The 16,109-nt window shown below is 34.5% G+C and overlaps 1 protein-coding gene across 1 annotated transcript; it reads left to right on the top strand.

Moving 5' to 3' along the window:
* Positions 1 to 11,131: 11,131 nt before the first annotated feature.
* On the top strand, positions 11,132 to 14,771 carry LOC114419847. The gene is made up of 3 exons (XM_028385649.1): positions 11,132 to 11,891; positions 12,585 to 12,736; positions 12,876 to 14,771. The coding sequence occupies exons 2-3, from the start codon at positions 12,592 to 12,594 to the stop codon at positions 14,339 to 14,341; spliced, it is 1,611 nt and encodes a 536-aa protein (XP_028241450.1). The 5' UTR covers positions 11,132 to 11,891; positions 12,585 to 12,591; the 3' UTR covers positions 14,342 to 14,771.
* The last annotated feature ends 1,338 nt before the right edge of the window (positions 14,772 to 16,109 follow it).

Here is a 16,109-nt window from a genome sequence, read left to right as displayed (position 1 = left end):
GTATCTTTCAAAATTAGCAAAAGCTAATCTAGACAGGGTGTGTGCTACACTGTTAGCTACTCTCTTTGTATGGATAAGTAAAGTATGAGGAGAATTTGCCAGCATTTGACGACAGTCTTGCAAAATGACTACATAATATGTACAATTATGGTAGTTGGGCATGCACCAGGCCTGTGTAAGGTCTTGGCAATCAGTTTCATAAACCACATGAGGAAGGAGAAGTTGATTTGCAACTTGGATGCTCCATTTAAACGCTAAGCTCTCAACTACCTGTGGTTGGCAACAGTTGATATCCAGAAACGTTGCAGCAGCAAGCAATTGGCCAAGGTGATCTCTGAAAATGACACCCATCCTAGTTCCTTTGTCTCTTGCCCTGAAGCATCAAAATTACCCTTAATTCTGCCTTGTTGCGAGGAATCCATCTCTGGGGATGTTGCTGCACTAGCTGCCGGTTTGCGTGAATTGCAAATGCAGAGATGAAGCTTTGGGCAGAATTTGCTGCAAAGGGGTGGGTTTGTTCTAAAAAATCAACAAGTTGCGTGCTTTCCAAATTGTGTACAAGAATTCACAAATAAACGCAGCAGTATTACCATCACCTAATTTCATCATTTTTCTAAACCATTCGAGAATATTAGAATCTTCCCAATCCTTAAGGCTAGAGGTGAAGCAAACCACCACCTTTTCACTTCTTCACATGTGAGCAATGCATGAGTGAATGATTCTACATTGGACCCACATCTTGGGCAAGAAGCATCATTCACTATGCCCCTATTTAGCAGATTTTTTCGAACAGGCAAAGCATTTTGGCCTGCTCTCCAAAGCAAATGAGAACAGCGAGGTGGGGTTTTAATCTTCTAGATCTTCTTCCTTAGATCTCCTTCTATAATGCTGGAAGATCCCGAGTCATTGTCCATAAGCTCTTTTGCCAATCGGTATCCTGTTTTGACAGTATAACACCCATGAGAAATTAGCTTTCAAATCATGTGAGTGGACAACCTGTGAGATTTTTTCCACATCCCATCTTCCAGTATCAACATCAATGAGCTCAGCAACCATTAAACTTTCATCAATCTCCTTATCTGGGTTAGGGTGTAACATATTATCCGCTGCATCAACAATCCATTTGTCTCTCCACACTCTCACCTGCCGTCCATTGCCAATCCTCCAAATAGTTCCATGCAACGTAATATCCTTAACTGCCATTATACTCCTCCCCACATAGCTCGGGTTTGAGCCTATTTGGGCTTCGAGCGGATGAACTCTTGGGAAGTATTTAGATCTCATCACGCTGGACATCAAGGATTCCTCAAAATGAATTATGCGCCATTTTGAATCCTAAATCGCCATCCTTTTTTTTTTTTAATCTTGCGAGCTTTCCCCAACTGACCCAGTGCATTTTCTTATTTTCTGCAAACCCACTCCAAAAAAACTTGACTATCATACTCTCTATTTGGTTGAATATCAAGTCTGGTAGCTGAAAGCACCCCATGATGTAATTGGGTATTGCCTGCACCACGACTTTGATTAGCACCTCCCTCCCTGCTTGTGACAGACTTCGCTCTTTCCGACCCTTCAGTTTTTTCCACACTCTCTCCTTGACATAGTTGAAGATTTGTGTCTTTGATCTTCCAACCAGTATAGGTAGTCCAAGATAGCTTGAGACCTTGAGTGTCTCTCCACTGTCTTAACATCTAACAGTTGTATAAGTTCATTCTTCTTAAAAGTTGGTACATTTTGGCTTAGGGAGGTTTATGACTTTTGGAAGTTTATCCTCTGGCCAGAGGCTTCCTCATACTTCCTCAAGTTTCTAGTTATATAGCTTGCCTCTTCAATGGTTTCTCTCCCAAAGATGATGTTGTCGTCAACAAAAAAAAGGTGTGAAATTGTGGGGGTCCTTGGGCAGATTCGAATACCATGCAAAGCCCCTGACTAGAAAAATTTATGGATCATGGCCAACAACGTCTCAACAGAAAGAATAAAGAAGTAGGGGGGAGGGTCCTCCTGCCTCAAAACTTTGTTAGGTTTGAATTGCTTCCCTAGGTTGCCATTCAGCATGGCTGAGTAAGAAACTGTCTGAACACATCTGGATGAGAACTTGGTTGAGGAATTGCCACTCAATGTCATCATAGGCCTTGGACATGTCCAATTTAAGAGCCACCGACCCATTTCTCCCTACAAACTTATTTTTCATGAAATCAAAACACTCAAATGCAATGAGTGCATTATTAGTGATCATGCAATTAGGTACAAATGCATTTTGAAATTCAACAACAATATTAGAAAGAATAATCTTAAGCCTATTAGCCAATGTTTTAGAAATAATTTTGTATAAAAAAGAACATAGACTAGTCGTCCTAAATTCAGAAGCATTAGAGGGTTTCTTTACCTTTGGGATTAAGACAATGAGTGTTTTATTGATTTCTGATGGATCCCCAACGCCATTGAGCACATTCAGAGCTAAACTTGTAACATCATTTCCCACTATATGCCCAGATCTTTGGCAAAAGAGGCTTGAATTCCATCAACCCTGGGCACCTTGGTTGGGTGCATTTGGAATAGAGCATCCTTGACTTCTTCTATAGTGAAAGGATGGGACAGTATGTTCCCCATGCTTTGGGAGATTCTACTCTGAACCAGATCTATAACCTCCTCCATATGTTGGGGGTTAAACGTTTGGAAAAGATCTGACAAGTAGTCAAAGAGGAGTTCCTCAATCTCTTCTTCATCATGATACATCACACCCTCTTTATTATGTAACTTTTAAATTCCATTTGTAGCGCTTTTGTGAAAGAAGTTTGTGTTCTTATCCCTATTCTTTAACCATGTTGTCCTTGATCTTTGTTCCCAAATCTCTTCCTTAAACTTCAGTAAATCATCCAACTCCTTTTTTGTTGCTGCAATAATGTTAATGATCTTATGAGATTGGAGCTTTTGTTGTTGGTTTTTCAACTTTTCTTTACAACACTCCTTGATCCTTTTCTTTATGCTTCCAAACTACTTCTCCCTCTATTCCTCCAGATTCATGCTAGTCCTTTGCAAATTTGAAAGAGCATTATCTTTAGGGATCTAAGACCTTTTTGTGATAACTTCACATCCTTCCACATCATTCACCCAAACCTTTTCGAACCTATAAAGCTTCTACTTCCTTCTTTTCCTTTTTGTTGTCTTGGTCGCATCCCTGTAGAACTTAAGAAGAATTGGATTAGATTCGATTTGTGCCTCGGTAAAGAATGTGTTGAGTCCAAAACCCTTGGTGTTTTAATTATGAAAAACTTTATGAACACAAATCATAAGCCTTCTGAGTTTATGCTTACCGATGAGTTTGCTTAAGTGTATTTAGAAAAGATAAGTTCTGTAAAGAAAAACTATTGAAGCAAACTCAAGGCTGTCATGAGTCACTAAAAAAGGGTGATATGCTTGAAAGGTTAAAAGAAGACTCAAAGTATCCTTGGTTGTGTACTGTAATGAAGAAGTCAGCATGCTCACTGGATGAAGAGAAAACCTTCAAGCCATAAGAAGTCATCAGAAACTAAAGGACAAGAAAAATGTTGTAGACATGAAGATTTGCAAAATGAACTTGACATGAAGAACAACATTGTTGCAACATACCCAGAATGGAATTTCATCAATAGATTGAGATCATTCTGGACATAGTATTTGAAGTTCTAGAAATGCAATTGAGCTGCTCTTGGTCTCTATAGAAAACGTGAAGAAAACTTTTCAACTTTCATGAACAATTCATGGTCTAATACAACCTAGATCATGGAGAAAATTGAGCTTGAAGTTGCAGACGTTGATATGCCTGGACAACTTGATATGTGTGTTGGTCTGTCAGGACAACTTGATATGTGCAGTAATTTGAAGACCATTTGAGCTACAAAAGTGAATTTGAAATGATCTCGATGGATGTAGAAATTTAAGAGAAAGGTCTACATATTTCATGAAGAAGTCAAGGGCTAATAAGGTTTGGATCTTGGAAGAAACTGATCATGAAGATAGAGATGTCATTTGGTCCTCACAATATAACACAACTGCAACGCTTTGAAGATTGCTTATGTTATAGTGGTCCAAATGACATGTGACTAGTTCCTAAATATCAAGGATAGAATTCCATACAACTTTCATGAAGAAATCAAAATCCAGTTTGGCCATTCAAAGGGCCAAAGAAATAAAAAATAGTAGTAAGCATAACATGCTACGACAAGCTCACACCAGAATGTTTGGAAGGCAAGTTTGTCATGCCATCTTATCAAAGTGTTCCTATAAGAAGAACATTTAGTGACTTTCCATCTACAACATAGAACTATCTCAAAGCACAATATTAAATTCAGGAAATCTATACAAGCCAACATATGTGCAAATGAATGATATACAAAAAGCATAACATAGTAAGTGTTTAGATGAGTTCAGAACAAGCTCATAATGGATGTCTTAACTATGCTTTCAAGTGAGAAGCTTTAGAAGATTTGAAAGAAACTCATCTATTGATGAAGCTAGTGCTTCCCTTCAAAGATCTCAATCTTACCATGTTGCAAAGACATCAAGAAGGCCTTACTCAGAAGATCTATCAAAGGCTACATTGAGCAAACAACATCAGAATGAAGCTGTTTTAGAGTCAAGACAAGATGAATTCTAAGATGAGTACATCAAAATGATGTATTGAAGTCAACATCATGCAATATCTATGCATCAGAATGAAATCGCATTAAAGTCTACATTAGAATGATCAGGAACTTGACTAAGAAAACTAAACTTTAGAATGAAGTTCAGAATGGTTCAGAATGCATCTAAAAGACAACATTAGTTCTTCCATATGCTGCCACACATATAGAGGGTACATTAGAAGACTGATGTTGAAAGCATCTCACTTTCCATATGCTTTCACACACACCAAGGGCACTTCAAAAAGTGAATGTTAACTGGATTAGAAGATGGACACGACGTCCACGTCGAGGGCAGCTTCTATCATGGCTCGCTAGGCCTTCGCGTCGAGGGCCAACCGCTCCGCCTCAAATGCCGCCGCATCAAAGGCCTTGTTGTTGTTGTTCTTCTGGTTGCCGGTGGCGGCTTCCACCTTAAACCAGCTGCTATGGGGATTCACAGAGAGAGAACGAAGGGTGCAAAGAGAGGAGGGGTTGGGGAAGTTGGCACTGAGCATAAATGGATGTGATAAACAGAATGCATCCATTTTACCAGAAAGAACGTTGAGTTTGGTCTCAAAATATTTGATTTTTAATTGTATGGTTTTACTTGTTTAGATACGGGAGAAGAAAGAAAAGGGGAAGAGATAAAGAGAGAAGAAGAGGGTAAAATAGGAAAAGTAACAAAAATATACAAAAAGAAAAGAAAAAAAACAAAAAATGATAATCATTGATTTTAAAATAAGTTAATCTAATGGGTTAAATGTTCACTCTCTACCGTGCGAAAGTTTTTCACTTTCATACGGTAGAATCCCTCTACTTTCCCTCACAGAGCTCCCGATCTGCACAAAAGAAAAGGAAGGGTTTGTTTTAAGATTTTTTTTTTCCGGTACCCTCGTTTAATTCAGGGTTTTGATATCCTAATTAGGTGGCACAATAACATTGGTCACTTATGACATATTAGTTGTTTATGTTTAAGTATCTTTAATCGCAAAGTAGCCCTTTATGTTTTTATTTTATAATAATTAAATTGTAAGTTTATTTGTATTTTGATTTTAAAATTATCTTTTTACCAACATGGTAACCTTTAATAAGGGAACCCTAATTCCTAGTTTATTGTTGCTCACTAAGGGCATTTGACATAGGGTCCCTAAAAACCGAAGCTGTTAGGTTTAGTTTAAGCCATTTGTGGAGGCCGACTTAAAGTTGTATGCGCATTTGGCTGATAGTGTTTTCTTAGCTTCATTGTCAAGGTCCTAATATTGTTCCAGCTTCCAGCTGTTTCAGGTTTAATCACTTTTCCCATGTTAATTATTAGCTTTTTCGTAATGGTGTTGAATCCTTTAATCATTTATTTTTTGCAAATAGATGTTAATCTTGTAATGTTTTACATGTTTTTTTTTAAAACATTGACAAATAGGAGCTTATTTTTGTCGCATGTGGAATTATTTGGACATTATGTTAATTGTGAATGAATGACTAAGTTGTTTGTCTTTTTTTTTCTGTATATGGTAAATTTTTGCTAGGTAATTATGTATTGGCATAACAAGGTATTGTTTAAAGTAAGTTAGTGCATTAATGTAGAATAAAATGTTCCTTACCCGCTTTGTGATTTTGAGAAGACCATTGTGCCTCTGTTATTGTTTTTAACTTTAGGTTATTTTTTATCCGATCCCATTTTGAGAAAAGGATTGGTTTTTCTATTTAAAGAAGACATATATATATATATATATATATATATATATATATATATATATATATATATATATATATATATATATATATATATATATATATGTGGAAGATTCACATGTTAATTTGGATGACAATAAAGAAATGAGTCACAATGTTGATGTTAACTCTGATGAAAATGATAATGGAGATAAGGGCGATGTTGGTATCGAAAACGTTGAGGATAGGGAAGATGCAACAAATGAGGAAGATAGAAGAATAGTTGGTTTGGTAAGTGATGAAATAAATGTTCTTGATTTTGGCAGTGAGGAACATGCGTTTATTTTCTATAGAGAATATGCTAGATCACATGGGTTTGTTGTTAGGAAATATGATGTTAGTCAGAATGTTGCTGGTAATATCAACAAATGTCAGTTCATATGCAATAAAGAAGGTATTAGACATATTAAATAGTACATGACGACGGATAGAAAAAAGGGATCATAGACCGATCACTTGAACTAAGTTTCCAGCCAAGCTTGTTGTATACCTAGATTACAAGTAATCATTGTGGAAAGTTTCAAAATTTGTGGAGACTCATAACCATCATCTTACACCAGTTAACCATGTGCATCATATGCCCGAGTATCAAGTGTTGTTTGATTTAGATAAAGCTCAAGTGGATAGTTTGCATTCATTTGGTTCAAGGACTTGCCAGATAATGGGTTATCTGTTGGCTAAAAAAGGTGGATATGGTAGCATCAGATCTTTAAAAAATGATTTGCATAACCATAAGAAGAAGAGTCTTATAATTAAAAATGATGATGTTTGAGTTGGATTGAGTGATTTAGAAGGCAAGTCTAATAATGATCCAACATTTTATTCCATAATTGAGATTACTATTGATGGTAAATTGAAACATTTATTTTGGGTTGATGGTTGCAGCAAATCGGATTTTCAATGTTTTTGGTGATGTCTTTGCCTTTGACACAATTTATAAAAGGTTAAATTAGTGTTCAGGTCATCTAATTTATTTTTAATGTTCAATTATGTCCTCTAAGTGAAGTATATTAACATTATCAACATGAATTAAATATGTCACATTAGGTTGCACTATCATCGTTAACACTTAATTGACCAAAAAGACCCAATTGAACCATCACTACTAGAAAATAAGGTTTTCACATCGGTTATTTAAGACTTTCAACATTGGTTATTAACCGATGTTGAAAGTACCAATGTGGAAAGTAGCATCGTTAACATCGATTTTTCAAAACGGATGTTAACTAATAAATACAGCATCGGTTATTTAAATAACCGATGTTATATGATAAGAATTATGAAAAAGAAGTTATAAATCTACATATTAACATCGAATTTTTAAAAACCCATGTTAAATGTTATTAACAACATCGGTTTTTTAAAAAATGATGTTATAAGTGGAATTTAACATCAGCTTTTAAAAAAACCGATGTTATTAGTGACATTTAACATCAGTTTTTTAAAAAAACCGATGTTGTTTTAGAACTTTTTTTAATATGTTGTCTGTTTTTTCAATAAATCCAAAATTAACCTGCAAATTTTAAAATCAGACCACATAACATATAATTTTCATTCTGTTTTGAAATAATTTTTATCCGAAATTCCATGAGAAATTTACTAATTACTATGAATTTAAAGTATATTTAATGTTGAGACATGAATTGTAAAAACTGTAAAGTAAGTAAATATAAACTACAATTACAAAATTGTCTAGACATGAATTTAAAGCATACTTTCAAATAATATCTTATTCCTCCTTCGGTTGCTCTGTTAGGGTTCCCAAACATTAGAGAGAAGGAGAAGGGATTGAAACTTTCATTTGTACTGTCTTTGTGCGATTCCTTTTTCTCTTTTCATGAATATTATCTCGTAAATCCTAATGGTGAAGGTGTGTGGAATTGAATCGCGAACCATATATCAAAATTTCATAACAACCCAACGGTTAACGAAATCGGGATCGTAGTTTTACTGGAACGGTTTTGGGTTTCTGCAGGAAAAGAAAAGACTATGATGCGAAGTGTATTTCTCTCAGCTCCAACATCTTTTCATGATTCCCAACAGTGAGAATGCTCAGAATTGAGTTGCAAACTTGGTGCTTAAATTTCACGACGATCCAACGGTGAATTAGTTCGAGATCGTCATTACCGACTCATTATCTTGTGATAGTTTAATTTTATCTAGAACCGCATTTGATCATATATGATCTGTGTCATGTTTCTATCAAATAATTAAATGAAGATGTCACTAGACTCTAGGAACAACATCTTTATCCAAGCACCTTCATCCAAGTTGTGTAATGTTCCAAAGTGAGATCACCCCTTTGTGAAGTATGCTCTTCCTAGTTGTTTTATAACCACAACTTCAATCTCATTTCCAAATCGATCTAGCAATGTGGGTTGATCAGGTAAATCATGAGAAAATAGTCATTTGGACAACGAACGGAGTGTTGCATATGGTTGTGATATCACAAAAAATTGTTACATATGAAAATATCGTTAAATAAAATTAATTACCAATAAATAGTAATAAGTAATATTGATTCAAAAAGTTATAGGTATGTAGCCAAATCTAACCGTTAGTAGATCAAACTCACACCAAAACCACCTGTTGTTTTCAAATAACTGCTGATTTAGAGTACCCATCTACAAAAGGAAATTTGATGCCATATTAAGTCAAACACAAAAATTATTGACCAACATAAAATGCTGAAGCTAACTCACTTTGTTTTTCTTTTAGGGAGCTAACTCACTTTGTTTTAAGCTCACCTAGTAATTTTATCAGCCACGTAGAATGAGCTGTATTCGAACTTAATGAGGTATTTATAATCAAACTCACAATTGCATGTTGAAAACTGAAGGGTCGGATTATATTTCATATGAATAATGGAGATCCATTTACTCTAATATGGAGTACCTATTCACAGTTATTGTTCATGAAAATAAACTAGTTGATAGTTTACTTGTTGTAGGTGTGTTAATTATCAGTGCAATTTTCAATGTGTATTGTCCGACCAATAATTTGTGTCTTCTTAATTAATATTAACATGCATTTTCAGAATTGTCTCTTCAGTGATAATTTAGAGCATTGTGCACTGTAACAGCTATATGCATGCCGTAATCATTGCTACTTAACCTGACTTTTTTTTTAGTGAAGGAAAGTCCATTGTCTAATTAATATGAAAAAAAATGATCTTAATAGCCTCTGTATTTAAAATATGTTCCTATGAGCCTGAAATGCTATCTTTATTTCTATTATTGTAATTTGATATGAATACTTTATGTTGAGTTCAGTTTTTAATTAATGTTAAAAAAATGTCAACATATTTTGTTAAAACATGATTTTTTATATGATTATTTTATGTGACAATTGTATGTTGAGTTCAATTGTGTTTGCTGCCTGTGTTTCTTTACTTAAAAATTATATTTTGGAGAGAATCCTTAAAAGTTGATTATACTTTGCAAAGTTTGATAAAGTAATAATATTAAGTTTGAAGTTATGAATGTCGTGATATTGTCCATACATAAATTATTAAATATTACAGATATCGTAGTCTGTGAGAGAAAACTTATTTTTTTATAACATGATTTATTCAAAATACAAAGGGACAATACATATTTAGTCTTCTTGGAACATTCATTTATTAACTTTAACAAAATACAAAATCATACCAATATCTAAGAAGTATTGAAAACATTATAACAATTAATATTTTCACACACACCAGACATTATGATCTCATATATCCATTAATCTTCGTTCATTTTAACAAACCATTAAAAAAAGTTTAATGACAACTAATGTTATTTCATACGTATAGCATATACGGATTGACATATAATAATTCATATCTCTATATACATAAAATAATAATTTATCTCTTAATAAAATATATGAATTGATAAACATATATATAATAATTTATATATAAATTTTCATATTTTATACACTTGAATAAACTATTTAATGTAATAATATTTATACACATATATTAAAAAATATAACTAAATTTATAAAAAAAGATTAAAAATAAATTTATTTTATTTTTAAATTTTTTTAAGTTATACGGATTGACAATCCATATAATTGATACGGATTAATAATCTGTATGATTCATACAAATTGTGAATTCGTATGTTTCTTACGGATTATCACTCTGTATGGCACGAAGTTACAGATGAAAAAACTAATCTCATCCGTCGTTGCACTGCAATATCCTCCACGATAACCATGAATTGCGAATGAAATGATAAGCTCAACCAAACCAACCATAACAGAGAAGCATGGACTCAGCCAAGTAATGCCCATAGATATGTTTGTTTTGCTTATGGTTTTTACAAAATATATATATTTAATGTTGCTATGATACTTTTAAATTTATAACTTTCATTTTTGAAACAAAAGATATATAAAAATATAATGAAATTATTATTTTTATGATTATTATTAAAAAAAAATTATTATAATAATAATATTGATAATGTATAGAGATAAAGATAAATAAATATTATTATATATTATCGTATTTATTATATATGAATGTAATATAATATAATATACTTCTTAGAAAACTTCCTAGGTCAGCATCAAGCTACCTTATCTCGTTCAGAATATAATTTTCACCAATCAAACAACATTTTTGATCTTTTGATTTTTAAAAGAAAATAAAAAAAATTTTAAAAAATTTCGTGTCTTACCTTTTTATTTTTTAAAATAAAAAATAAGAAGGGGTGTCATTGGAGTTTTTTTCAATCTGGGCCGTTTTTGCGTGTCGGTTATTCGAGGCACAACCCAAGAGAGTATTTCAACCCGACATTCATACCGGACCATGTCGTATTGAAAAGCACGAACCGTACCTCTTTCTTCTTCGCCTTCTTCGTTCGATCCTTCTCCCTTTCGATCCTCGATTTCCCTGTAATTATTTTTCCTAATTCTTCAATCGAGTCCCTGTTTCGTTCAATTCCCGTTTTCTTCTTCCGTTTGATCCCAAAATCGTTCCCTTTTCATAACCTTCGTCGTTTTTTAGGGTTAGGGTTTCGATTCGGTCTTTCAGGGTCATAAGATCGTCGTTTTTTTGTTCTGTTACCTCCAAAACTCCTGGTTTTGGTTCTTATTCGCTTGATATTTCGTCCCAATCTGGCAAAATTTCAGGACGCGCTTACGATTCTAGGGTTTCGTTCCGGTCGAATTTTAGGGCTTTTTGATCTTTGAATTTCTGGAGGGGTTTTCTGTAAATTTCTTGAGGGGTATGATTCCTTCCTATACCTGACAAAATTCTAGCGGTCGTATTGTTTTTAATTTATTGATTTCTGGGGTGACTCAAGAATCAAGGGTTAGGGTTTGACATACAATTCGGTATTATTCTAATTAGGGAAATTCAATTGGGGTTACGCTCTTTGGCGACGAGGAACAGCCTTTGCTGTTTCATTCTGTATCCAATTCTCTTCAATTAGAATTTTGATTTTAGTTTGACCCTTAATTGTTCCCAAGTGCTGTGTTTGGCGGGTTGTCTGAAGTTTGAATTTTGAAAGAATTGACAAGGTGAGGATGATTTGTGTCATTCCTATCGTTTTGTGTTGTTTTTTGGATTAAAACACAACGGTTTTCATTTAATCTGTGCACAATTTTCTTTCTGATATGCTGCTATGCCTTTAATGTGGTAGTGAGAACTTCACTATAATGCTATATGCACATGATACTCTGTCCTGTAAATTTGATATGATATGGCGGGCAGCTGTGCATTCTTTAGTTTAATCTTAACATTTTGTAGGAATGCCTTTACACTTGAGATAAAATTTGTGCAGAAGTTTGAAGAAACATAACACTGATGTTAAGTGCTATGAACACTGATGTTAAATGCTATGAATGTGACTGGTGGTTTGCATCAAACATATTTTATAGTAAAGTACTTCAAAGTTACTAGAGGTTATCCATTGCAACAGTTGTGGAAATTCTAGCTCCTTAGTATTGATGTTAGATTTAGCTATTGTTTCTTTCAAAATTTAAACTGTTCTTTTTCTTTTATGGTGAACATAATTTGTAGAATGTTAAATGTTCCATTTTTCACAAATCTGATTTTAACAATGTGATCTATTTCTCTTTCCATGCTACCATACATACACTCTGAGCACAAAGACAAACAACCCCCTAAGAGTACAAAGTCTTTTGAGCATCAAATGCCCTTATTTATGTGGTAATTTATTTTAATACTTACCCTTAATTATTGCATATCAGAATCAGAATGGGGTATAAGAGATGCCATGAGGCTAATGAATTTGAGGATCTTTCTTTGAACAAGGCAAAACGTTTTGAATGCAACAATGAACTGGTTTCATTAGCTGATATTGTTACACCCAACAAGGCCTTTGCCCAGACTGTTATTAAAGGTAAATGATTTTTTTTAATAATATTTGAATTTGTTTAGATATTTTGTTAAACATACTTCTGGTTTGTCGTTGGCCTGATTGAAAATTTTGTCCAACAATTGATGTTTACTAAAGAATTTTCTTTTCATTTTGTGCATAGGTGATGATGAAGATGGCTTTTACAATATTCAATGGCATGATCCACTTGAAACAGATGCTGCCAAGGAATTTCCATATACTGGTGACAAGAATGTTCAAACCAGTGGCCACTTCAGCTGCTATTCTAGTGAGGATGATACTGGTTCTGGGGCAACATCATTATCATCTGCTTCCTCTTGTTGTTTGGAATTTGATATTCCGCAGAAAGCATTTGTTCCTTTCGATGATGACTATTTGGCCTTTGGTTGCTCGCCTAGAAAATCAGTTCCCATTGGACCAAATCATCAAGCCACTGTTCCTGTTTGGAGGGGAAAAGTGAATAAGATGTCAGAGTTAGGCATATACAATCATGACAGTCCCTCCTCTGGCTTAGTATCAGCTCATACCATTGATGAAGATGAAGAGAGACTCATGGGGACTTCTGTGCTCTCAATGGATGAATCTAGCTTTCATTTGTTAAGTAGTAACGACATTGGACAAGGCAGGACAGAGTGTAATTGCATGGATCGCGGCTCCATCAGATGTGTTAGACAGCATGTTAGGGAAGCACGTGAAAATTTGATGGAGACTCTTGGGGAGGAAAAATTTGTGAACTTGGGCTTTTGTGACATGGGAGAGGATGTTTCACGGCAATGGACTGAGGAGGAAGAAGACATGTTTCATGAGGTTGTCTACAGCAATCCTGCATCATTGGGTAGAAACTTTTGGAAGCATTTGTCAGTCACTTTCCCTTCTCAAACCAATAAGGAAATTGTCAGCTACTATTTTAATGTTTTTATGCTGCGGAGGAGGGCTGCTCAGAACAGGTCCAGATTTTTGGATATTGATAGTGATGATGATGAATGTCAAACAAGAAATCCTAGGATTTTTGGTTTTGAAAATTCAGATGATTCTGCCATTGAGTCTCTTGGTGATCAAGATGTCCGCATGGAAAACCAAGATAATTCTGATGATGATGATGACAATAACAGTGATGATGGAACTGAAGATAATGTTCATGGAAGTGATATGGGAAACACCACTGAGATAGAGGGTGAGATTGATGAAAGTCCATCAAATTTGCAAGTGAACTCACAGATTGAGCCTTGGAGTAATCCTGATGAGCATGTCAATGGGACTCCAGGGATCCTGAACTACAATATTGCTGTCGGGGATGACTCCTGTATGTCTTTCGAATGTGATGCCAATATGGATGTGTCTTGCCATTCTCATGGTTTAGGAGATGCTAGTTCTGCTTTGCAAGCTAGGGGATTTAAATGTGATCAGAGTCCACATATGAAGGAAAAACTTGATTTGTCCAGCAATGAGATGGATCATGTTTATTTGTTGGAGCCCTGTGTTGCTAAAGATTGGTGGTATCCTGGGTACTCAACATGTCCGACTCCAAGTACAGATTTAGACTTCTTACCTACCTCCAATTTGATTGAAGAGTTTTTTGGTCATGGTACTCGGGATAAAGAGACCTGAAGTGACTGAGGTATTAACTCATGAAGTATTTTTGGCACCAGCATGGCAGATTTAAGTTAATTGAGGGTGCCAATCCTGGTTTTAGAAAGTTCCAGTCATGGACGTGTTATTTGAGTACCAAGAAGGAGCTACTTAATAGTGGTGGAGGTTAGGTGTAAAATACAAATATCCAAGGTTGGAATGGAAAAGCCTTCTATTCTTTATTTCTTTGTTTTATTTTTTTTCTTTTATGCCAGAAAGGAGAGGGTGAGGATAGAGGTACATTTGATGTTAATTTGTATATACTTCGTGTTTATCTCACCGTTTCCTAAAAAAAAATGGGTTCTTCCCGTTACTGTTCATTTTACTACCTCACAATTTGTATGATATAATGTAAAAAGCCTGTTTGAATTTGAATATTGTCTCGTATTCTCATAAATTTTTTGTCCTATGCACAGATATTATTTTGAGTTTGTGCTCCTAATTTTTGATGGATGGCAATTCATTTTGTTACTATTATTTATTTTACCATCCTTTGTTAACATATGTTCTTCCATTGGTTATTTGACTGTTTTGAATGATATCCAACTGAGAAAAAAGGTGAAAGAAGGTACTTTTTCCTCTTTATTGGAGAGTTCGGTCTTTAAAAAGGAAACGCATTGTCCCGGTCTTTTGTTGTCATTAATTCTTGTTTTTCTGTGAGATACAGTAAAAGGTGTGTTTGTTTTATGCCAAAAATTAAGAGGCTGCAGATATTCGCTGCTGGGTTTTTAGCCATGGAGAATACGGATTCGTTCTGGCATGAGATTTGCTGTTGACGTCTTAACTATATTTAATGATTTAAATTTAATTATACTACTGCATTGCCCTAAACCCTATTACTTTAATAATGGGTTCAATCACTCTTAAACCTTGTTACTGTTAGCTCTAAACCACATTTCTTCAATCCCATCATCATCTCCTGCACATCTTACATTTTCCTAATCACTATTTTCCTCAACATTGTCTTCATGTTCCATAACTCTACACCTCCCATCATCTGCACTCCTATTCCTGCTTGGATTACCCTAGGTATTTTCTTCATGATCGAAATTCATAATAAGAAAAGTCTATTTGACATTTGTTATTCATTCATAGCTCCCCATTTCAGTTGCATGTGTATCCAACACAATTTTTCTCAAACCATTTTCAAATATACAACTCTGGTTCTTCCACCACAACTTCAACTTACCTTTGTATCCAAATTCCTCCTTCATTCTTAAGGCTTGAAAATATGACCATCTACCCATGTCTATCCCATGGATGACCTCTACCTCTCCATTTTTGCATTGTAATTTGTGGTCCCATACAATTGACTCTTTGTGATGAATATTTAGAAAAAAAAGTCTCTTTAAGACATATGGTGTGACATAATTGGTAGATAACTTTGTCTATTTAGTTTAGGAGTTCAATCCACAAGTCAATATGTACAAAAAACTTTTGGGAGAGACCATCCTTTAAATGGATCTTAATATCTCAAGAGATTAGTCCTTGGAAGAAATTTTCCCTTTAAAGAGAGAATATGTCATTTTAGGTGAAGTGTATTAGAAAGTCATTAAAAAGAAGGTTGAATAGTGACATTTAATGAATAATGCTTTTCTCTACACAAATACATAGGCTTATGATTTTCTTTGTTCAAGTTATTCTTGCTTGGCTATCAAAAGTATAACAGAAGCAATGAAATCCTCTATAAACATGGGTGTAACATAAAACAATAAAGCACACACCAAGTCAACCATGAGAAACTGCT

Source organism: Glycine soja, chromosome 7, assembly GCF_004193775.1.
Source record: "Glycine soja cultivar W05 chromosome 7, ASM419377v2, whole genome shotgun sequence".
Lineage (NCBI taxonomy): Eukaryota > Viridiplantae > Streptophyta > Magnoliopsida > Fabales > Fabaceae > Glycine > Glycine soja.
The sequence above is the reverse complement of the archived record's forward strand: the minus strand, read 5'-3'. Positions and strand labels throughout refer to the sequence as shown.

Coding starts and splice junctions, on each gene's coding strand:
- LOC114419847 (XM_028385649.1), top strand. CDS start 12,592: ATGGGGTATAAGAGATGCCATGAGGCTAATGAATTTGAGGATCTTTCT. Junction 12,737..12,875: donor TGCCCAGACTGTTATTAAAG/GTAAATGATTTT, acceptor TTTTGTGCATAG/GTGATGATGAAGATGGCTTT.